Source organism: Procambarus clarkii, chromosome 8 (assembly GCF_040958095.1).
Source record: "Procambarus clarkii isolate CNS0578487 chromosome 8, FALCON_Pclarkii_2.0, whole genome shotgun sequence".
NCBI lineage: Eukaryota > Metazoa > Arthropoda > Malacostraca > Decapoda > Cambaridae > Procambarus > Procambarus clarkii.
In genome coordinates, this window is record NC_091157.1 from 14,818,870 (window position 1) to 14,844,785 (window position 25,916).

General features: G+C 45.2%; 1 protein-coding gene across 1 annotated transcript in view; it reads right to left on the reverse strand.

The window, feature by feature from the left end:
- Nucleotides 1-2,561: 2,561 nt before the first annotated feature.
- LOC123759743 (G-protein coupled receptor GRL101) overlaps nucleotides 2,562-25,916 on the reverse strand; it is a 785,517-nt gene continuing 762,162 nt past the window's right edge. The window contains exons 27-28 of the mRNA XM_069319377.1: nucleotides 12,249-12,402; nucleotides 2,562-7,657 (exon numbers count right to left, since the gene is read on the reverse strand). Coding sequence (XP_069175478.1) covers nucleotides 7,227-7,657; nucleotides 12,249-12,402 — 585 coding nt within the window. The 3' untranslated portion in view covers nucleotides 2,562-7,226. The remainder of the gene's footprint in view (nucleotides 7,658-12,248; nucleotides 12,403-25,916) is intronic.

Consider the following 25,916-nt stretch of genomic DNA (forward strand, 5'->3'; position numbering starts at 1 on the left):
TTTTCTTTGTTTTTAATGGTCTGTTTCAAGTCCACTTTCTCTAGCATCTTGACCAGATTATCCGTCCATGTGAATTCTTCAGCTATATCTTGCTCTGGTTAGGCCTCTTTTAGATTATGCAGTTCAGTTTTTATAGAATGAATATAAATTCACTAGAACGTGACCAGCCCTCTTAGGCTGTCCAGCGTAGGATAACAAAGTTAGTCCTCCAAATTAGAAACATGTTATATGAAGAAAGATTAACGAAACTTAAATGGCATTCACTGAAAAGGCGAAGAGTTTGGGGGGTGACATGACAGAGGTTTACAAGTGGATGAATGGACATAACAAAGGGATATTGATAGGGTATAATGTTTAATAGTAAACAATGATATAAATTGGTATAAATTGTTTAAGTATAGATTTAGGAAAGAAATGGGTAAATACTGGTTCGGTATCAGTATTGATACCGAATCTGATATCAGTTGTTGATTTGTGGAACCAATTACCGCATAACGTGGAGGAGGTGGGGTCCCTCGATTGTTTTAAACGGGCTGTCTCGTATGGGCCAATAGGCTTTCTGAATTTACCTTTATTCTTATGATTATTGTTTCAAGGGTAAGTTAGACATACATGAATGAGATTGGGTGGATATAAATAGTAGCAGCCTCTTATGGAGGCTGCAGAAGGCCTATTGGCCTTTGGCATTATTATAAGGCCAATAGGCCTTCTGCAGTGTCCTTGACTCTTAGGTTATATTCTTATTACTATTATGACAAATATTCTTATCACTATTATGTCCAATAAAATGCATTTTTACTTTTTTATTTTTATTGCAGTTCCCTTCCAAATTAGTTACATTAATAATTGTCTGTACTGTTGAGAATTTTCAGGAAAAAGAAACATTTTATAGTAATAATAAATAAAATAAAAGTAATATTTTACATAATGAATATCGTCACAAAGCAATTCGTAAAATCTTAAATAACAAATTATTTCATAAGAAAACATACATTATAACATAAATAACAGATATGAATAACATAAATTGTTATTACGTTCATTAGTGAAGAAATATTAATCACCTGGGTCATGACATTATTATTTGTCCGGTTTTCTTCACACACACATACCATGGTCACGTGTGGTGCTGGTCCTGGGACCACTACCATGGTCACGTGTGGTGGTGGTCCTGGGACCACTACCATGGTCACGTGTGGTGGTGGTCCTGGGACCACTACCATGGTCACGTGTGGTGGTGGTCCTGGGACCACTACCATGGTCACGTGTGGTGGTGGTCCTGGGACCACTACCATGGTCACGTGTGGTGGTGGTCCTGGGACCACTACCATGGTCACGTGTGGTGGTGGTCCTGGGACCACTACCATGGTCACGTGTGGTGGTGGTCCTGGGACCACTACCATGGTCACGTGTGGTGGTGGTCCTGGGACCACTACCATGGTCACGTGTGGTGGTGGTCCTGGGACCACTACCATGGTCACGTGTGGTGGTGGTCCTGGGACCACTACCATGGTCACGTGTGGTGGTGGTCCTGGGACCACTACCATGGTCACGTGTGGTGGTGGTCCTGGGACCACTACCATGGTCACGTGTGGTGGTGGTCCTGGGACCACTACCATGGTCACGTGTGGTGGTGGTCCTGGGACCACTACCATGGTCACGTGTGGTGGTGGTCCTGGGACCACTACCATGGTCACGTGTGGTGGTGGTCCTGGGACCACTACCATGGTCACGTGTGGTGGTGGTCCTGGGACCACTACCATAGTCACGTGTGGTGGTGGTCCTGGGACCACTACCATGGTCACGTGTGGTGGTCCTGGGACCACTACCATGGTCACGTGTGGTGGTGGTCCTGGGACCACTACCATAGTCACGTGTGGTGGTGGTCCTGGGACCACTACCATGGTCACGTGTGGTGGTGGTCCTGGGACCACTACCATGGTCACGTGTGGTGGTGGTCCTGGGACCACTACCATGGTCACGTGTGGTGGTGGTCCTGGGACCACTACCATGGTCACGTGTGGTGGTGGTCCTGGGACCACTACCATAGTCACGTGTGGTGGTGGTCCTGGGACCACTACCATGGTCACGTGTGGTGGTGGTCCTGGGACCACTACCATGGTCACGTGTGGTGGTGGTCCTGGGACCACTACCATGGTCACGTGTGGTGGTGGTCCTGGGACCACTACCATAGTCACGTGTGGTGGTGGTCCTGGGACCACTACCATGGTCACATGTGGTGGTGGTCCTGGGACCACTACCATGGTCACGTGTGGTGGTGGTCCTGGGACCACTACCATGGTCACATGTGGTGGTGGTCCTGGGACCACTACCATGGTCACGTGTGGTGGTGGTCCTGGGACCACTACCATGGTCACATGTGGTGGTGGTCCTGGGACCACTACCATGGTCACGTGTGGTGGTGGTCCTGGGACCACTACCATGGTCACGTGTGGTGGTGGTCCAAGGACCACTACCATGGTCACATGTGGTGGTGGTCCTGGGACCACTACCATGGTCACGTGTGGTGGTGGTCCAAGGACCACTACCATGGTCACATGTGGTGGTGGTCCTGGGACCACTACCATGGTCACGTGTGGTGGTGGTCCAAGGACCACTACCATGGTCACATGTGGTGGTGGTCCTGGGACCACTACCATGGTCACGTGTGGTGGTGGTCCAAGGACCACTACTATGGTCACGTGTGGCGGTGGTCCTGGGACCACTACCATGGTCACATGTGGTGGTGTTCCTAGGACTACTACCATGGTCCCAGGTGGTGGTGGTCCTGGGACCACTACCATGGTCACATGTGGTAGTGGTCCAGGAGAAATAAGACTACTATTAGGCTTTAAAGGCAACTAGAGACGTGTGGTTGGCCAGCAAAATATTGTGATGGCATCAATAACCATCTAGAGGTTGACAGACGTAAACTCAAACACTGTATGGAATTAATGACGTCAGTGAACCATGACTCACTATCCAATGAATAACGTCAGTGAACCATGACTCACTATTCAATTAATGACGTCAGTGAACCATGACTCACTATTCAATTATTGACGTCAGTGAACCGTGACTCACTATCCAATGAATTACGTCAGTGAACTATGACTCACTATCCAATGAATGACATCAGTGAACCATGACTCACTATTCAATTAATGACGTCAGTGAACCGTGACTCACTATCCAATGAATGACATCAGTGAACCATGACTCACTATTCAATTAATGACGTCAGTGAACCATGATTCACTATCCAATGAATGACGTCAGTGAACCATGACTCACTATTAAATTAATGATGTTAGTGAACCACAAATCAATGAATGACCTGGACTCGCTGCCGGCACCATTGCTAGCTGGCCGCACATGGTTTTATTCTCAGGGATCCTTAAGAATCAGAGCACCCATCAGCTCAAATCAACGCGGTTTTGTGAGGAAGAACACGTCAATTCTCCAAGACCCAGAGTATATCTTGTTTGTTAGGAAACAATACCGATTTCGTCTACAATTGATTGACGAACAATGTTGTTGATTAGCTACTGCCCAGAAGACGTATTGTGCGCAACCCGAACTGTCGTATCGTACTCGTCGCCCATGATCAATTATAATTATTATTATTTTTTGAGGACTGTATCACTGACCAAGTCACTTAGAGTCCTACCCTGTAGGGCGAGGGAATACCCTGCGGGCATCGTCACAAGGGGACACCTAAGAAGGGTACTGAGCCTGACAGGGAAAGGTAGACCAAATTTCTCAAGTAGGTGTTAGGTATCCCTGATTCCACCTGGAGGAATAATTTTACGACCTCCGTTGGAAATGAATGAATTTCTCCAGGCCTAGGAAAGTCTCAGGCATTAGGTAGGGCAGAGAATCGGTCCTCACTACGTGGACACGTCATGGGGAAGTCAAAGAGAAAGAGGCAATGGAGGCAGCTTTCAGACGAGGAGGGACAGTGGACTGAGGTGTAACAGGCACCAGAAAAAAACTGCTGTTGAGGCTACACAAAGTGCTTCTAACGGTAATACACCAGACATAATGGACTTAGAGAGGACACCACCAGTCACACACTAGCCAGTGTCAAACAATGCTTCTCTGTCTTCAACCCAGTCACAAGACGACAGTATGAGACAGGAGAGGACACCACCAGACATCGCCAGACTGCACATGTTTCAAAATTCAAGATAATGCAGACAATGTTGACCAGACCACACACTAGAAGGTGAAGGGACTACGACGTTTCGGTCCGTCCTGGACCATTCTCAATTCGATTGTGAGAATGTCGATTCACAATCGACTTTCCACCTTCTAGTGTGTGGTCTGGTTAACATACTTCAGCCACGTTATTGTGACTCATCGCCTGCAGACAGACTACTTTCCTACAGCATATAGAGTAGTAACGGCAATAGAACAGAACAACCAAAGCTCAACCAGATTGAAACAAGAAATTATAATGACACCACAAGACCAATAGATTACAAATTACTTAGAGTAACAGTCCTGCAAGAGAAACCTTTATGCTTGAGAAAGCTGGACCCTTCAGAAAGACGCACACGAGTCGTGCTTTTGGGATACCCAATCGACTTTCCTCTGGGTTCAATACTAGAACACAAGCAAATCCTGAATGCGGAACGATGCCGCACAAAAGTAGAGAAAGCAGCGACACGTCAGGTTTGGAGGACGGGCTGTTTACACAGCCCGTCCTCCAAACAAAGATCCAAAAGTGATTCCATGCACCCACCAAACCCCCTGTTTATGAATGAAAAGCGGTTTACACACGACTCACAACTGCTGACATTCGAACAAATCCGGAACAAGTGCTTCACTGACGAATTTTGTTCGAATCACAACGCTATAAATGCTTCACCCACGTACTACAAATACAAATAATCGCCAACTGAACCTAAACACCTAACCTAACCTATCCTATGCCTATATATACACAATATGCTAATATATTATAATATTAATTTATATTTGAGAAAATTCCCGTTTTGAGTGAACAGTATGTTAAAATTTATGAATGCGTCTGTGGGGTTGACTGCTGAATGTAATGGACTTGAGTCGAGGACGGGTTGGTTTACAGGGTTGTGATTCGAACAAAATTCGTCAGTGAAGCACTTGTTCCGGAAGTGTTCGAACGAAATAATTAGTTGTGAGTCGTGTGTAAACTGTTTTCCATTCATAAACAGGGGGGTATTACGGGTGCACGGAATCACTTTTGAATCTTTGTTTGGAGGACGGGCTGCTTGTAGTTCGTCTCACCTTGAACTCAATATTTTAGAGAGTATCTCGATCTTTAAAATGAAACCCGAGTTGAACAGCTCGGAGTGGTCGACTCAGTTGTACACTAATTATCACGTCCTCATAAACAAAGGCCAAAGTCCATTCCATACATCAGCCAAACCCCCTGTTTATAAATGAAAACCGGTTTACACACGACTAACAACTCATGACGTTCGAACACTTCTCGAACAAGTGCTTCGTTGACGAATTCTGTTCGAACCACAACGCTGTAAATGCTTCACCCACGTACTACAAATAAAATAATCGACAACAGAACGTAAACAATTAACTTAACCAATGCTTAAATATGCACAATATGTTGATATGTAACAGTAGTAAATTATATTTGGGAAAATTCCTATTTTGAATGAAGGGCATGTTAAAATTGTTGAATGCGTTTTCGAGGTCGACCGCTGGCTGGAATGGACTTGGTCTGAGGACGGGTTTACACTAATAGTCTTCTTTTTTTAAGTAGGTGTTGAGTTCTTTTAGTATTCTTGTTCTTGTGAATATATCTTTGTCTTTTATTTTGAATATAGCTTAGGTTTAGGTTTTTATGTTAGTAATTTTTATTGAGTATATTATTTTTATATATATTTAATTGTTTTTAGCTAATTTTGCTATGAATATATTCTGTTTTTAGCACCGATGATGGCGTGTGTATGTGCAAAGAATTAACACGCGATGAACATTGTGTAATGTTCACAATGTCAGAAGATGGAGGAAGGATTTAGACAGGAAATTTCCTTTAATATATTCCTTAAGGAAATTTTATGTCTTAATCCTTTCTAAGTGCTGCCTTAATCGACTGAGCTACGACATGGTAAAATTAGCACGTCCTCATAAACAAAGGTCAAAATGAATGAAGTAAGGGCGAAGAGGGAGAACGGCCTATTGACATAGCTCGAGTGCATGGGGGGAATTGTGTAAAACCCTGGTTTGTACCTCGGAGAGGCTGCAGGATCCAGTAAGTTCAGTAGAACTTCGGTTTCAACTCCGTTTACCATGTCGTAGCTCAGTCGAATTAAGGCAGCGACGGGGATGCTCTCGGACGCAGGTTCGAATCCTCGTTACGGCCCTGGTGGATTTGTTCATTTGATGCATCACGCAATTGCGATTTCCGTGTGTGTATACATATATATATATATTTATATATTCATATATATAAAATCTAAGTTGATGAGGATAAGAAAATATTCCTATTTCTATATACTGTCTCTAAGGAAGTCATGGAAGAGGCAGAATTATATTAATTTTAAAGTTCGTGAAACTAGCTTATTATATCTGGTAGATCTGTGACCATACATAACCTTCTCCACTGTGTTATTGTGATAAGATACAACAGTGCACTTTAGGAAGTGGATAAAGAGCTAAATTTACAGAATATTAAAATCTGAAATATACACCAGGTGAAAAAGTTTCCTTAAATTTTAATTCGATAAAGATATCATACATATTTATGTATTACGGCTATATCCTGATACTATTATAAGAAGGTATTGAGAACGGGAAGCATGACTCGGTTCCATGGCTTATTCTCTCCACATATTCCTTCCTAGTGCTGCTGTAGAATCATACTAATTTAGCACTTCTGAGAAATATGATACCCTACCTCTCGAAAACCGATTGAAGGAAGGAGTGACCAGGTAATGGACCTACGTCGAGCGATGGTTGAGTGACCTTGTCAGGTTGAAGACCTACCTGAGTAGGGAATGACATTCCGTGTTAATTACACCACTGTCAGTTATGCCCATTGTATTGTCTTCAATATTGAAACCGAAAACACTTTACATATATATTGACTTGACTGTGCGATCAATGACATTAAGTAATTACACAATGCAGTCACTAGAAAATATAAACAAATACATATATTGAATACACACAAACATACTCATTTGATACAATTGACAAGGTGCCATCTAGGTAACTATCTAGTCGTATCGATTGTCCGAGGGATTTTTTCTGCGATTTATCTTGCGGCTCGAGGCCTTCTTGGCCCCAGGGAGGGTGATTGCCAGCTCCTCAAGGGGCACGAATTCCAGCCCCCTGGGACCTTGACTCTGGTGACATTCTTGTGCAGAGAGTGAATCATGAGGACAAAGACTGACGGGAACTCTCTCCGCCGCGCCGCTCACAGACAGCAGAAGAGATGACCCCGGGCCGTTGGGAACCACCTCTTGAGGTTCGACCTCTGGAGACGTAAACACGTACGGGATAGCCTCTGGGGAGAGTGAGGTGGACGTCGTGAACACTGACGTCGGAGACGTGGCGACGGAGGAGCGACCATTAGTGTCGCCTTGCCGGACGATGTCCGTGACGTCCGTGGACCCCCGGACCTTGTACAACGACGCCACACGACTCCCTGTCGGGGGTGAGATTACACTTAGTTAAATCTTATATAAATATTACGTAAATAAATAATTATATTTATATAATTATTTTACATAATATAATTTACAATAATGCTGATAATATATATATATATATATATATATATATATATATATATATATATATATATATATATATATATATATATATATATATATGATACACAACTTGCCTAAACGCGCAAGTGAAGTTATACAACTTTAGAACACTTTCCCACTAGGAGACTCGAACCCTAGCCAGCATAGAAGCCTTCCAGCAACTGGCATAACAGGTACGCCTTTAACCCACTGCACCAAGCTCAGACCCTTAAAAGAGATGGTAATTTTGGAGTATTTATACACCCCAAAGATTACCACCTCCCAAGGGCAACTAGAGCAAGTGAGGGGTCACTTTTACGTTTTTCATCAAGTCCCTGTTAATATGGGAGAACTCTGTGTCTATGCTTGATGCACAACTTGCCTAAATGCGCAAGTGAAGTTATACAACTTTAGAACACTTTCCCACCAGGAGAATCGAACCCTAGCCAGCACAGAAGCCTTCCAGCAACTGGCATAACAGGTACGCCTTTAACCCACTGCACCACGCTCAGACCCTTAAAAGAGATGGTAATTACGGAGTATTTATACACCCCAAAGATTACCACCTCCCAAGGGCAACTAGAGCAAGTGAGGGGTCACTTTCACGTTTTTTATCAAGGCCCTATTAATATGGGAGAACTCTGTGTCTATGCTTGATGCACAACTTGCCTAAACGCGCAAGTGAAGTTATACAACTTTAGAACACTTGCTCTAGTTGCCCTTGGGAGGTGGTAATCTTTGGGGTGTATAAATACTCCAAATTACTATCTCTTTCAAGGGTCTGAGCGTGGTGCAGTGGGTTAAAGGCGTACCTGTGTTGCCAGTAGCTGGAAGGCTTCTGTGCTGGCTAGGGTTCGATTCTCCTGGTGGGAAAGTGTTCTAAAGTTGTATATATATATATATATATATATATATATATATATATATATTATTAAATATGACCGAAAAAGTAAGATTAATAATTCTAACACGAATTTTCTCAATTTTTCGTACATTTCTTTTCACTGTTGGAGGTAATTCAAAAATCAATTCTCCAAAATTCATTTTTATTTCTAGTCTGACGCGACACTTGAGCGCGTTTCGTAAAACTTATTACATTTTCAAAGACTTTACACATACACAACTGAATAGAACTTACATATCTCCGATTTGTTTATATCTACATTTGAGTGAGGTGGATGGGGTGAGGTGGTATTTAATAGGGTATTAATTTCATCAACACAAGACAGAACACGAAACAATGGGTATTGAAATGGAAGTGATTGTAGAAAGCCTATTGGTCCATATTTCTTGATGCTTCTATATTGGAGCGGAGTCTTGAGGTGGGTAGAATATAGTTGTGCATTAATTGGCTGTTGATTGCTGGTGTTTACTTCTTAATGTGCAGTGCCTCGCAAACGTCAAGCCGTCTGCTATCGCTGTATCTATCGATGATTTCTGTGTTGTTTACTAGGATTTCTCTGGCGATGGTTTGGTTGTGGGAAGAGATTATATGTTCCTTAATGGAGCCTTGTTGCTTATGCATCGTTAAACGCATAGAAAGAGATGTTGTTGTCTTGCCTATATACTGGGTTTTTTGGAGTTTACAATCCCCAAGTGGGCATTTGAAGGCATATACGACGTTGGTCTCTTTTACAGCGTTCTGCTTTGTGTCTGGAGAGTTTCTCATGAGTAGGCTGGCCGTTTTTCTGGTTTTATAGTAAATCGTCAGTTGTATCCTCTGATTTTTGTCTGTAGGGATAACGTTTCTATTAACAATATCTTTCAGGACCCTTTCCTCCGTTTTATGAGCTGTGGAAAAGAAGTTCATGTAAAATAGTCTAATAGGGGGTATAGGTGTTGTGTTAGTTGTCTCTTCAGAGGTTGCATGGCGTTTCACTTTCCTTCTTATGATGTCTTCTACGAAACCATTGGAGAAGCCGTTGTTGACTAGGACCTGCCTTACCCTACAGAGTTCTTCGTTGACTTGCTTCCATTCTGAGCTGTGGCTGAGAGCACGGTCGACATATGCGTTAACAACACTCCTCTTGTACCTGTCTGGGCAGTCGCTGTTGGCATTTAGGCACATTTAGGAAACGAACATAGGAATGTGCCCTATGGAAAACAATGGGCAGAGTTTTTTTCACCTATGCCCCTGTTACCTAGCAGTAAAATAGGTACCTGGGGTGTTAGTCAGCTGTCACGGGCTGCTTCCTGGGGGTGGAGGCCTGGTCGAGGACTGGGCCGCGGGGACTCTAAAAAGCCCCGAAATCATCTCAAGGTAACCTCAAGAAGCCCTATTGTTTGTGCAGTGTTAATCGCCTAGAAAGAGACGTTGTTGTCTTGCCTATATACTGAGTTCTTTGGGGCTTACAGTCCCCAAGCGGGCATGTGAAGGCATAGACGACGTTGGTTTCCTTCAAGGCGTTGGTGTCTGGGGAGTTTTTAATGAGTAGGTTGGCCGTTTTTTGTTTTTGTAGTAAATTGTCAATTGTATTTTCTGATTTTTTGTCTGTAGGATAACGTTCCTATCATTAATATCTTTCAGAACCCTTTCCTCTGTTTCATGAGCCGTCGAAAAAAAGTTCCTGTAAAACAGTCTAATAGGCCACGCAATGCAACCTCTGAAGAGTCAACTAGCACAACACTTGTACCACCTATTAGACTGTTTAGGCCTAGTGTTCTGAGCGGGAAGAAGAGGTAAATTGGAGACTCATTTGAAGCCCCTTGGCTCTGTTTTCTAAATATAGTCTTGATGCCAATGGCTCGCTTCTACGGTAAATAGATAACAAGAGTGTTGCTGATCTCCACATTCCCACTGTGTCTATAGAGTCGTCAATGCATACATCACCTTGGAAATAGTCCCGTGTCCTCCTCTCGTGTTTGAATCCTTAGCGTATAGGACTGTAACAACATTATGTGAGCCGGGCGGCACTATATAATTGTCCAGGCATGGCTTCTTCGTCTGAAAATTACTTAATAAGTACTGTCATGAAACAGATTCAACAGGAAAATGGCCGGGCATAATATAAATATAGTGTGTTCCTCATATTTATACAGGTGGGAAGCTGAGCAGCCGAAATCTGATTCCCCTTACCCTACTAGTTGCCTCTGAAACACGTTAAGGTCTCCAATTACTGCTGGGTAAACAAGGCCCAACTGTTAAAGATTAGTGCCAATTTGATACGCCATGTCTAGGGTTTCAACCCATCCAAGATCGCTTGCGAGGCATGTCCATGGATCGATAGTGTCAGTTTCCTACGTCCCTCTTCCCGCACTGCCTAGCCGGCAGTCAGTTCCCCCTCCCTAAACACCGGTCATTACCGCTCCACCTTCCCCTCGTACCTCACGACCGTTGTTCCTCCTCACCTCCCTCGCAACCCACCTCTTGCTGGCTCAAGGCTGCTCCAGCGCACTCTTCAAACCAAAAACACATCACTAACAAATAATAATCCAAATCTTAGAAGACCTAAGAAATATATACAGATGTGAAGGCTACATCATTGATATCTATGGTAATTCTTGTGATGATCGCGAGGTTGAAAACACACAACAGCTCGCATATATGAAATGAAAGCGACGGCGTCTGGATCCGTCCTGCACCCCCATATCAAGCGACGACGTCTAGGTCTGTCCTGGACCCTTTATCAAGTGACGACGTCTAGGTCCGTCCTGGACCCTTTATCAAGCGACGACGTCTGGATCCGTCCTGGACCCTTATCAAGCGACGACGTCTATGTCTGTCCTGGACCCCTTATCAAGTGACGACGTCTAGGTCCGTCCTGGACCCCTTATCAAACGACGACGTCTAGGTCTGTCCTAGACCCCTTATCAAGCGACGACGTCTAGGTCCGTCCTGGACCCTTTATCAAGCGACGACGCCTGGATCCGTCCTGGACCCTTATCAAGCGACGACGTCTAGGTCTGTCCTGGACCCCTTATCAAGCGACGACGTCTAGGTCCGTCCTGGACCCCTTATCAAGCGACGACGTCTAGGTCCGTCGTAGACCCCTTATCAAGTAACGACGTCTAGGTCCGTCCTGGACCCCTTATCAAGTGACGATGTCTAGATCCGTCTATGACCACTTATCAAGCAATGACATCTAGATTCGTCTTGGACCCCTTATCAAGCAACGACTTTTCAAGTGTCCAGACGAAATGTAACGTCGTCACAGTAATTGAATATCTTGCGTGTTAGTTGGGTCATTATGGGGTAATTAAGTTTGTTGGACAGTAACAGACGCCGGCAGTGCCATGACAGAGGCCACAGTCAGCTGCATGTGTGCGTGCATTACAGACAGGTCGCGACTTCACTGTAGACGCGTAATGCTGGATGTGTTACTATAAGGTCGTGTGATGCTGGATGTGTTACTGTAAGGTCGTGTGATGCTGGATGTGTTACTGTAAGGACTTATGAAGTGAGGTTGTAGATACTCACCTGGTGAGTAAGCACTGAGGTTGTAGATACTCACCTGGTGAGTAAGTACTGAGGGTGTAGATACCCACCTGACATCGCTGACGCTGACAGCGTGTTCCTGCTGCTGACAGTCTGACGCAGGTGTGAGAGTTTCTTCCTGACGGGCGTTGTTGAGAGTGTGTAGAGCACGGGGTTGATGGCGGCGTTCAGCGGCAACACGAACACAGCGATCCATGAGAACACCTGTGGTGAGAGGGGCAGGGGCTGTGGTGAGACGGCAGGGCTGTGGTGAGACGGCAGGGGCTGTGGTGAGACGGCAGGGCTGTGGTGAGAGGGCATGGGTTGTGGTGAGAGAGAGCAGGGATTGTAGTGAGAGAGCAGGGGCTTTGGCGAGAGAGCAGGGGCTGTGGTGAGAGGGTAGGAGCTGTGGTGAGAGGGCTGGTGTGTGGTAAGAGGGCAGGGCTGTGGTGAGACGGAAGGGCTGTGGTGAGAGGGGCAGGGGCTGTGGTGAGAGGGCATGGGCTGTGGTGAGAGAGAGCAGGGACTGTAGTGAGAGAGCAGGGGCTTTGGCGAGAGAGCAGGGGCTGTGGTGAGAGGGTAGGAGCTGTGGTGAGAGGGCTGGTGTGTGGTAAGAGGGCAGGGCTGTGGTGAGAGGGCTGGTGTGTGGTGAGAGAGCAGGGCTGTGGGAAGAGGGCAGGGCTGTGGTGAGTGGGCAGGGGCTGTGGTGAGATGGCAGGGGCTGTGGTGAGAGGGTAGGAACTGTGGTGAGAGGGCAGGGGCTGTGGTGAGAGGACAGGGACTGTGGTGAGAAGGTAGGGCTGTGGTGAGAGAGAGCATCGGCTGTAGCGAGAGAGCAGGGGCTTTGGCGAGAGAGCAGGGGCTGTGGTGAGAGGGCAGGAGCTGTGGTAAGAGGGCTGGTGTGTGGTAAGAGGCCAGGGCTGTGGTGAGAGGGCAGGGCTGTGGAGAGAGGGCAGGGCTGTGGTGAGAGGGCAGGGCTGTGGTGAGAGGGGCTGTAGCTGTCGTGAGAGGGCAGGGATGTGGTGAGGGGGCAGTGGCTGTGGTGAGAGGGCAGGGATGTAATGAGAGGGCAGGGCTGTGGTGAGAGGGCAGGGGCATTAATCAGGATGACTACAGGGGGGTTAATCAAGAGGACTAAATGGGCATTAATCAAGAGAACGAAATGGGCATTAATCAAGAGGACTAAATGGGCTTAAATAAGGACTGAAGGAAGGAAGATGAGTTACATACATACACAAGATTAGGCACAAACATAAATTTAAAAATCACTTAACATATTGCCTCACCTGCCTGCACCTTAAAGTTGTATATTGACTCTGAAGCAGAACTATTGAATAAATTTAGAATCTTCTGCTCGGACGAGCACACTCACGCAAACATGAATCTTCTGCTCGGACGAGCACACTCACGCAAACATGAATCTTCTGCTCGGACGAGCACACTCACGCAAACATGAATCTTCTGCTCGGACGAGCACACTCACGCAAACATGAATCTTCTGCTCGGACGAGCACACTCACGTAAACATGAATCTTCTGCTCGGACGAGCACACTCACGTAAACATGAAATAGCATGCACGAACACACACACACACGCTCCCGCAAACATGAACAAGAATACACATGCATGCTCACGCAAACATGACCACGCATGCACACTTACGCAAACATGAACACGCATGCACACTCACGCAAACATGAACACGCATATACAGAAAGTTAAATACAAGATACCATCTGGGAGGTGATATCCTGCAAGAGTCAAATAGAGAGGAAGATCTGGGGGTTGAAATCACACCTAACCTGTCCCCAGAGGCCCACATCAAAAGGATATCATCAGCGGCATATGCTAGACTGGCCAACATAAGAACGGCCTTTAGAAACTTGTGTAAGGAATCTTTCAGAACATTATATACAACATATGTCACACCAATCCTGGAGTATGCATCTCCAGCCTGGAGTCCATACCTAGTTAAACTCAAGACAAAGTTAAAGATGATTCAAAGTTATGCCATCAGACTGGTCCCGGAAGAGAGTGGTATGAACTACGAGGAAAGACTAAGGGAGTTGAACCTAACATCACTGGAAAACAGAAGAGTAAGGGGAGACATGATAACCACTTACAAAATTCTCAGGGGAATTGACAGGGTGGACAAAGACAAACAAACACTTTAGCGCGGATGGAACAGGAACAAGGGGACACAGGTGGAAACGTTGTACCCAGATGAGCCTAAGAGACATTAGAATTATTTTTCAGTCCCAGAGTAGTTAACTAATGAAATGCATTAGGCAATGATGTGGTGGAGGCAGACTCCATACACAGGTTCAAATGTAGATTTCATTGAGCCCAATAGGCTCAGGAATCTGAAAATCAGTTAATAGACAGTTGACAAGCATGACCAAAAAGCCAGAGCTCAGCCCCCGCAAAAATAAACTAGGTGAGAACAAATAGGTGAGTACGCATGCACACTCAGGCATACATAAACACGCATGCACACTCACGCAAACATAATCAGGCATGTACACTCACACAAACATAAACATGCACGCTCACTCACGAAAACAAGAAGACGGATGTTCACTCACGTAACCGAAACCAAAAGGTTAGCATACCGAAAGGGAAACTATGAGGGGATAAGAAAATTCCTAACAGATATAGCATGGGAAACAGAGCTCAGGGGAAAGACGGCCCAAGATATGATGGATTACATCACGCAGAAGTGCAAGGACGCAGCAAACAAGTTTGTCCCAGTCCAAAAGGAAAACAGAGAAATGAAGATGAGAAACCCATGGTTTAATCAGAGATGTAGGCTAGCTAAGCAGCAAAGTAAAAGGGCATGGAGAAACTATAGGAATAACAGGACACTGGAGAGCAGAGAAAGATACCAGAATGCCAGGAATGAATATGTCAGGATGAGAAGAGAGGCAGAAAGACAATACGAAAATGACATCGCAAGCAAGGCAAAGACTCAGCCTAAATTGTTGCATTGCCACATTAGGAGAAAAACAACAGTAAAGGAAAAGGTTATGAGATTAAGGATAGGGACGGAAGGATTCACTACAAATGACAAGGAAGTGTGAGGAATTGAATAAGAAATTCCAGGAGGTCTTCACCTTAGAGCAAGGAGAAATTCCAGAGGTAAGTGAGGGAATAGCTAACCAGGAACCACTGGAAGAGTTTGAGATTACCAGTGGGGAAGTAAGGAAGTGTTTACTAGAGTTGGACGTGACGAAGGCTATAGGCCCAGATGGAATCTCCCCTTGGGTTCTAAAGGAAGGAGCAAGAGAACTGTGCCTACCACTCTCCATAGTGTATAACAAATCACTGGCAACAGGGGAACTGCCAGATATTTGGAAAGCAGCTAACGTAGTCCCGATATACAAGAAAGGGGATAGACAGGAGGCACTGAACTACAGGCCAGTGTCCCTAACCTGCATACCATGCAAGCTGATGGAGAAGATTGTGCGAAAAAAACTAGTGGAGCATCTGGAGCGAAGGAACTTTGTAACACAGCATCAACATGGGTTCAGGGATGGCAGGTCCTGCCTCACAGGGTTACTTGAATTCTACGACCAGGCAACAAAAATAAGGCAAGAAAGAGAAGGGTGGGCAGACTGCATATTTTTGGATTGTCAGAAAGCCTTTGATACAGTGCCACACAAGAGGCTAGTGCGAAAGTTGGAGATGCAGGCTGGAGTGAGAGGGAAGGTACTCCGGTGGATAGAGGAGTACCTAAGCAACAGGAGACAACGAGTCTGTGTGAGGGGTGAGGTCTCAGATTGGCGAGACGTCACAAGTGGAGTCCCGCAGGGGTCAGTCCTTGGACCTATACTGTTTCTGGTATATGTAAATGATCTCCCAGAGGGTATAGATTCGTTCCTCTCAATGTTTGCCGACGATGCAAAAATTATGAGGAGGATTGAAACAGAGGATGATAGTAGGAGGCTACAAGATGACCTGGATAGACTGAGTGAATGGTCCAACAAATGGCTGTTGAAGTTCAACCCGAGTAAAAGCAAAGTAATGAAACTAGGCAGTGGAAACAGGAGGCCAGGCACAGGATACAGAATAGGAGATGAAGTACTTAATGAAACAGACAGAGAGAAAGATCTAGGAGTTGATATCACACCAAACCTGTCTCCTGAAGCCCACATAAAGAGAATAACGTCTGCGGCATATGCGAGGCTGGCTAACATCAGAACGGCGTTCAGGAACCTGTGTAAGGAATCATTCAGAATCTTGTACACCACATATGTCAGACCAATCCTGGAGTATGCGGCCCCAGCATGGAGCCCGTACCTTGTCAAGCACAAGACGAAGCTGGAAAAAGTCCAAAGGTATGCTACTAGACTAGTCCCAGAACTAAGAGGCATGAGTTATGAGGAAAGGCTGCGGGAAATGCACCTTACGACACTGGAAGACAGAAGAGTAAGGGGGGACATGATCACAACCTACAAAATCCTCAGGGGAATCGACCGGGTAAACAAGGATGAACTATTCAACACTGGTGGGACGCGAACAAGGGGACACAGGTGGAAGCTGAGTACCCAAATGAGCCACAGAGACGTTAGAAAGAACTTTTCAGTGTCAGAGTAGTTAGTAAATGGAATGCATTAGGAAGTGATGTGGTGGAGGCCATACACAGTTTCAAATGTAGATATGATAGAGCCCAATAGGCTCAGGAATCTGTACACCAGTTGATTGACGGTTGAGAGGCGGGACCAAAGAGCCAGAGCTCAACCCCCGCAAGCACAATTAGGTGAGTACAATTAGGTGAGTACACTCATGCAAACTTCAATATGCATGCACACTCATGCAAACATCAACATACATGCACACTCACGCAAACATGAACAAGCATGTACACTAACGCAAACATGAAATAGCATTCACACTCACGCAAACATCAACACGCATGCTCACTCAAGCAAACATAAACACGCATGCTCACTCACGCAAACATGATCACACGTGCTTACTCACGCAAACAAGAACAGGCAAACACACTCACGCAAACATGAACAAACACACACGCTGACGCAAACATGAACACGCTTACACACTCATGCAAACATGAACCAATACGCACGCTCACGCAAACATGAACGCACAAGCATACTCATTAAAACATGAACAGGCATATAGACTCACGCAAACATGAGCACGGTGCTCACTCACTAAAAATTTAACACGCATTCACACTCACGCAAAAATGAACAGGAAAGCAAATTCACGCAAACATGAACAGGCAGCACACTTACGCAAACATGAAAGCGCATGCATACTCACGAAAACTTGAAAAGACATGCACACTCACGCAAACATGAACACGCATGCTCACTCACGCAAACATTATCACTCATGCACACTCATGCAAACATGAACACACATGTTCACTCACGCAACATGAACACGCTTGCGCACTCTTGCAAACATGAACAGGTATGCATGCTCACGCAAACATGAAGACACGTGCACACTCACTCAAACATGAACACACGTGTACACTCACTCAATCATGAATACGAATTCATACTCACGAAAACATGAACACGCATGCTCACTCACGCAAACATGACCACGCAGGCATACTCACGCAAACATGAACACGCATTCTCACTCACGCCAACATGAAAAAACTCTCACGCTCACGCAAGCATGAATAAACACAGAGGCTCACGTAAACACAAATAGGCATGCTCACTCCCGCAAATATGAACACGTAAGCACACTCACGCAAACATGAAAACGCGTGCACACACACGCAAACATGAACAAGCATGCACACTCACGCAAACATGAAATAACATGCACACTCACACAAACATGAACACTCATGTACACTCACGCAAACATCAACAAGCATGCACATTCATGCAAACATGAACACACATACACTGCCACGCAAACATGAATATGCATGCACACTTACGAAAACATGAACACGCATGCATTGATACACAAATATGAACACGCTTGCACACTCACACAAACATGAACACGCATGCACACACGCAAACATAAACACGAATGCACACTCACGCAAACTTGAACACGCATAGCCTGTCTTTATCTACCCTATCAATTCCCTTGAGAATCTTGAATGTGGTGATCATGTCCCCCCTAACTTTTCTGTCTTCCAGCGAAGTGAGGTTTAATTCCCGAGGAGAGACTACGGGAATTAAACCTCACTTCGCTGGAAGACAGAAGATTTAGGGGGGACATGATCACCACATTCAAGATTCTCAAGAGAATTGATAGGGTTGATAAAGACAAGCTATTTAACACAAGAGGCACACGCACTAGGGGACACAGGTGGAAACTGAGCGCCCAAATGAGCCACAGAGATATTAGAAAGAACTTTTTTAGTGTCAGAGTGGTTGACAAATGGAATGCATTAGGAAGTGATGTGGTGGAGGCTGACTCCATACACAGTTTCAAGTGTAGATATGATAGAGCTCAATAGGCTCAGGAATCAGTACACATGTTGATTAACGGTTGAGAGGCGGGACAAAAGAGCCAGAGCTCAACCCCCGCAAACACAACTAGGTGAGTACAAGTAAGTGAGTACGCATGCAGACTCATGCAAACATATACACGCACGCAAACTCATGCAAACACCAACAAACATGCACACTCACGCAAACATGAACAAGCATGTACACTCATGCAAACATGAAATAACATTCACACTCACGCTGACATCAACACACATATAAACTCATGCAAACATCAACACGCATGCTCACTCAAGCAAACAGGAACACACGTGCTCACTCACGCAAACATGAACAGGCAAGCACACTCACGCAAACATGAACAAACACGCACGCTAACGCAAACATGAACACGCATGCACCATCATGCAAACTTCAACATGCATGAACACTCACGCAAACATCAACACGCATGCTTACTGAAGCAAACATGAACACGCATCCTCATCCTCACACACGTGCTCACTCACGCAAACATGAAGAGGCAAGCTCACTCACGCAAACATGAACAAACACACACGCTAACGCAAACATGAACACGCTTGCACACTCATGCAAACATGAACCAATACGGACGCTCACGCAAACATGAACGCGCATACATACCCACAAAAACTTGAACAGGCATGCACACCACGCAAAAATGAACATGTATGCTCACTCACGCAAACATGAACACGCTTGTTCACTCAGGCAAACATGAACACGCATGCTCCGTCACGCCAACATGAACACGCTGTAACACCGTAAGGTGTTTGGTTTAGTTTTATTTTATTACATACATAGAGATACATGATTCAGAGACAAGGATTTGAGAGGCGCCAGTTTGTCGACCTGAATCTCACACCTCTAAACGTTAATGACCTCAAATTGACCTGAGGTCAGCCATGAGAATTTCACCTTGCTTCCGCTAATCGGATAATTGTAGCCTGGTAGCCTTCAAACATGCCGACGTTTAAGGAGTGGTTTCGTAGAGAGCCTCGGGCTATCTACTTGTGGGCGGAGTTAGCTACTAGGTTCCCCAATATATACTGAGAGAGCATAGCAGAAGAGAAGCAATAGGAGACCAGCCAGCAGAGCAGAGCAGAGGCCAGCCGTCGAGATAGGTTGTCGCCGGACGGGGGGGTGACGCTGCCTGACAACTGCAGACTCTCCCCCCCCCCTTCCCCCTCTATCCAGCTATAGGCTGACACTTGGTGAGTTGAACATTAAGGTGACTTGGTCGTGTTTACAAGTGTTGTGTAAGGATCAGGGGCAGTCACGTTGTAGGGTTCTCGAATTCTTGGATGATGACTCACTTTGCATATTAATCTTAAACATTTGAATTGCTTAAATTATGATATTTATGTGAAATATAATTGATGAATTTATTATTTAAATTGTCTTTAATTTTGTTCCCTAGAGTTTTTGAGTTGAGGTGAGAAAGCCTCTGCGGTTACTGGGTTCATGATTTTAATGAGTACATGATATAGATGGAACAGACTAATAATGACCTCGTGTTACCATCTTTGAGAATTTAGTGATACAGACAAGTTCCATCCCTTGTCTTGTATGTAATGGTCTAGAATGGATGGTGGCAGCATTTTTTCTTCTATTATCTACTCTTCTACTTCTACTATCTACTTCTACCTATCTACTCCTCTCCCTCCACCCTTCTCTAACCTCTCACTTTCAGTTGACGGCCCTCCTCGCTCTTCCGACCTCTCTACCTCTCTCACCCCAAACCCTCACTAATTACCTCATTATTCATCTCTTTCCTTTCGTTTCTCTTATACGTTTGTGGCAGTGAAATGTGTTCTAGAGTTCTCTCTAGAGTTTCGGGTAGCTGATCAAGTTACGGCGCCTTGTAGTCCCCGCACCTAGGTAGTCAAATACCTAGGTTACAAGGTGTTGAACGAGAGAGGCTACCGTAGGAACTCTGGGAGTGCTCTAGAATAGTTAGCTAACTGAGGACGGGATAACGGACTAGAGAGAGCTGGTTCCCCCGACCTCGTTAGTTAACTGGGGGGTGGAATAATGGACAAGAGAGAGCCATTTCCCCCACCCCCCGTTACAACGCATGCACACTCACGCAAACATGAACACGCGTGCTCATTCACGCAAACATGACCACGCATGCATACTCACGCAAACATAAACACACATGCTCACTCACGCAAACATGAACAGGCATGCACACTCACGCAAACATGAACACGCATTCTCACTCATGCAAACATGAAAAACACTCACGCTCACGCAAACATGAATAAACACACAGGCTCACGCAAACACAAATAGGCATGCTCACTCCCGCAAATATGAACACGTAAGCGCACTCACGCAAACATGAAAACGCGTACACACACACGCAAACATGAACAAACATGCACACTCACGCAAACATGAACAAACATGCACACTCACGCAAACATGAAATAGCATGCACATTCACGCAAACATGAACACGCATACACTGCCACGCAAACATGAATATGCATGCACACTTACGAAAACATGAACACGCATGCATTGATACACAAATATGAACACGAATTCACACTCACACAAAGATGAACACGCATGCACACACGCAAACATAAACACGCATGCAAACTCACGCAAACTTGAACACGCATAGCCTGTCTTTATCTACCCTATCAATTCCCTTGAGAATCTTGAATGTGGTGATCATTTCCCCCCTAACTCTTCTGTCTTCCAGCGAAGTGAGGTTTAATTCCCGAGGAGAGACTACGGGAATTTAACCTCTCTTCGCTGGAAGACAGAAGAGTTAGGGGGGACATGATCACCACATTCAAGATTCTCAAGAGAATTGATAGGGTAGATAAAGACAAGCTATTTAACACAAGAGGCACACGCACTAGGGGACACAGGTGGAAACTGAGCGCCCAAATGAGCCACAGGGATATTAGAAAGAACTTTTTTAGTGTCAGAGTGGTTGACAAATGGAATGCATTAGGAGGTGATGTGGTGGAGGCTGATTCCATACACAGTTTCAAGTGTAGATATGATAGAGCCCAATAGGCTCAGGAACCTGTACACCTGTTGATTGACGGTTGAAAGGCGGGACCAAAGAGCCAGAGCTCAACCCTCGCAAGCACAACTAGGTGAGTACAACTAGGTGAGTACGCGTGCTCTTCACGCAAACATGACCACGCATGCATACTCACGCTAACATGAACACGCATGATCACTTACGCAAACATGTACACGCATGCTCACTCATGCAAATATGAACATGCATGCTCACTCACGCAACCATGGACACGCATGCAAACTCACGCTAACATGAACACACATGATCACTCACGCAAACATAAACATGCATGCTCACTCACGCAAACACGAACACACGTGCTCACTCACGCAAACATGAACAGGTAAGCACACTCACGCAAACCTGAACTAACACGCACACTAACGCAAACATGAACACGCATGCACACTCACACAAACATGAACCAATACGAACGCTCACGCAAACATGAACGCGCATACATACCCACGAAAACTTAAACAGGCATGCACATCCACGCAAACATGAACACGCTTGTTCACTCAGACAAACATGAACACGTATGCTCACTCACGCAAACATGAACACGCATCCACACTCACGCAAACATGAACAGGCCATTCACACGCACGCAGACATGAACACGCATGTTCACTCACACAAACATGAACACCCATGCACACTCACTCTAACATGAACACGCATGCACACTCACGCAAACATGAACACGTATGCATACTTACACGAACATGAACAAGCATGCACACACGCAAAAATGAACACGCATGCACACTCACGCAAACACGAAGATGTATGCACACACACGCAAATATGAACATGCATGCACACTCACACAAAGATGAAAATGCATGCACATTCACGCAAACTTGAACACGCACACTCACTTACACAAACATGGACACGCGTGCACACTCACGCAATCGTGAACACGCACGGAAACATGAAATTGCATGCTCATTCACGCAAACACGAACACACGTGCTCACTCACGCAAACATGAACAGGTAAGCACACTCACGCAAACGTGAACTTATACGCACGCTAACGCAAACATGAACACGCATGCACACTCACGCAAATATGATCCAACACGCTTGCTCACACAAACATGAACGCCCATGCATACTCATGAAAACATGAACCGGCATGCAGACTCACGCAAACATGAACACGATGCTCACTCACACAAACATGAACACGCATACACACTCGCGCAACATGAACGCGTATGCACACTCTGGCAAACATGAACAGGCATACATACTCACGCAAACATGAACACGCATGCTCATTCACGCAAACATGAACACGCATGAACACTCACGCAAACATGAACACGCGTGCTCATTCACGCAAACCTGAACACACACATGCTCACTCATGCAAACATGAACAGGCATGCACACTCACGCAAACATGAACACGCATGCTCACTCACTCAAACTTGGAAAAATACGCACGTTCACGCAAACAGGAACAAACACGCAGGCTCATGCAAACATTAACAGGCATGCTCACTCCCGCAAATTTGAATACACATGCACACTCACGCAAACATGAAAAAGCGTGCACACCCACGCAAACATGAATACGCTTGCACACACTTGCAAACATGAACAGGCATGCATACTCACGCAAACCTGAAAACACGTACACACTCACTCAAACATGAACAGGCGTGCACACTCACTCAGTCATGAAAACCCATTCATACTCATGCAAACATGAACACGCATGCTCACTCACACAAACATGAACTCGCATCATCACTCACGCAAAGATGAACACGCATGCACACTCACGCTAATATGAACATGTATGATCACTCATGCAAACATGAACACGCATGCACACTCACGTAAACATGAACATGCATGCTCACTTACACAAACATGGACACGCGTGCACACTCACGCAAACATGAACACGCACGCAAACATGAACATGCATGCTCACTCACGCAAACACGAACACACGTGTTTGGGAGTGCAGTGGGAGGAAGAAATTAGAGGAAAAACAGTGCAAGATATGATGAACCAAGTCATATGGAAATGCAAGGAGGCTGAAGAGAGATTTATTCCAACAGTAAAGGAAAAAAGCAGGAGGGAATATAATAACCCATGGTTTAATAGAGTGTCAGGAAGCACAAGTGAGAAGCAGGAGGGAGTGGAGGAAGTACAGAAGACAAAGGACAGAGGACAACAAGATTAGATGTAACAGAGCTAGGAACGATTACATTAACATAAGACGAGTGTCGGAAAGAAATTATGAGAATGATATTCCAATCAAAGCGAAAAAGCAACCTAAATTACTACATAGTCATGTAAGAAGGAAGATGTCGGTAAATGACCAAGTGACAAGACTGAGGAAAACAGAAGGGGCATATACAGAAAGCGACAAGGAAATCTGCGAGGTACTGAATGCAAGTTTCCATGGAGTGTTCACAACCGAGCCTGAGCAGCTCCCATTGTTAGAAGCGATTACCCTAGATGAAAGTCTATCAGATATAGAGGTGACAGCAGAGGAGGTAATGAATCAGTTGACAACACTGGATGCAAATAAAGCTGTTGGACCAGACAAAGTATCACCGTGGATACTAAAAGAGGCAGCGCAGGCTCGCAGCGTGCCTCTGGCAATGATCTTTAATGAGTCACTTATGTCGGGAGAATTGCCCAGTTGCTGGAAGGAGGCAAATGTCGTACCGATTTTCAAGAAAGGTAATAGGGAGGAGGCACTTAACTACAGACCCGTATCACTGACAAGCATCCCCTGCAAAATACTTGAAAGAATAATTAGGCTAAGACTTATTGAGCACCTGGAGAGCATTGGATTTGTAAACAAGCACCAACATGGGTTCTGGACAGAGAAATCATGCCTAACAAATCTTTTAGAATTCTATGACAAAGTAGCAAGGATAAGGCAGGACAGAAAAGGCTGGGCAGACTGCATATTTCTTGACTGCCAAAAGGCCTTTGATACGGTACCGCACATGAGACTGCTTTACAAACTTGAGAGGCAGGTAGGAGTAAGCGGAAAGGCCCTAGCATGGGTGAGGAACTACCTAATAGGAAGGAGCCAGAGGGTAATGGTAAGGGGCGAGAAGTCGGACTGGCGAACAGTAACAAGTGGAGTACCTCAAGGATCGGTGCTGGGCACAATCCTCTTTCTAATTTACGTAAATGATATGTTTACAGGAGTGGAATCATACATGTCAATGTTTGCGGATGACGCAAAATTAATGAGAAGAGTTGTGACATGAGGATTGTAGGATCTTCCAAGAGGACCTAAACAGGTTGCAGAGATGATCAGGGAAATAGCTACTGGAGTTCAACACCAGTAAATGTAAGGTTATGGAAATGGGATCAGGTGATAGACGACCAAAGGGACAGTACACAATGAAGGGGAACTGCCTACCTGTAACGATTCGAGAAAGAGATCTAGGAGTGGATGTGACACCTAATCTAACTCCTGAGGCACATATAAATAGGATAACGACAGCAGCGTACTCTATACTGGCGAAAATTAGAACTTCATTCAGAAACCTAAATGAGGAGGCTTTTAGGGAGCTTTACACAGCCTACGTGAGACCCGTCTTAGAGTATGCCGCGCCATCATGGAGCCCCCACCTGAAGAAACACATAAGGAAACTGGAAAAGGTTCAGAGGTTTGCGACGAGGCTTGTCCCAGAGTTACGAGGGATGGGATATGAAGAACGTCTGAGGGAACTGAACCTTACGGCACTAGAGAAAAGAAGAGAGAGGAGATATGATAGGAACATATAAAATACTCAGGGGAATTGACAAAGTGGGAATAGATGAAATGTTCAAACGTAATAATAACAGAACGAGGGGACATGGGAGGAAACTGGAAACTCAGAAGAGTCACAGAGATGTTAGGAAGTTTTCTTTTAGCATGAGAGTAGTGGAAAAATGGAATGCACTTGGGAAACAGGTTGTGGAAACAAACTCTATTCATACTTTTAAAATTAGGTATGATAGGGAAATGGGACAGGAGTCATTGCTGTAAACAACCGATGGCTGGAATGGCGGGATCCAAGAGCCAAAGCTCGATCCTGCAAGCACAAATAAGTGAGTACAAGTAGGTGAGTACACGTGCTCACTCACGAAAACATGAACAGGTAAGCACACTCACGCAAACCTGAACTAACATACACGCTAACGCAAACATGAACACGCATGCACAC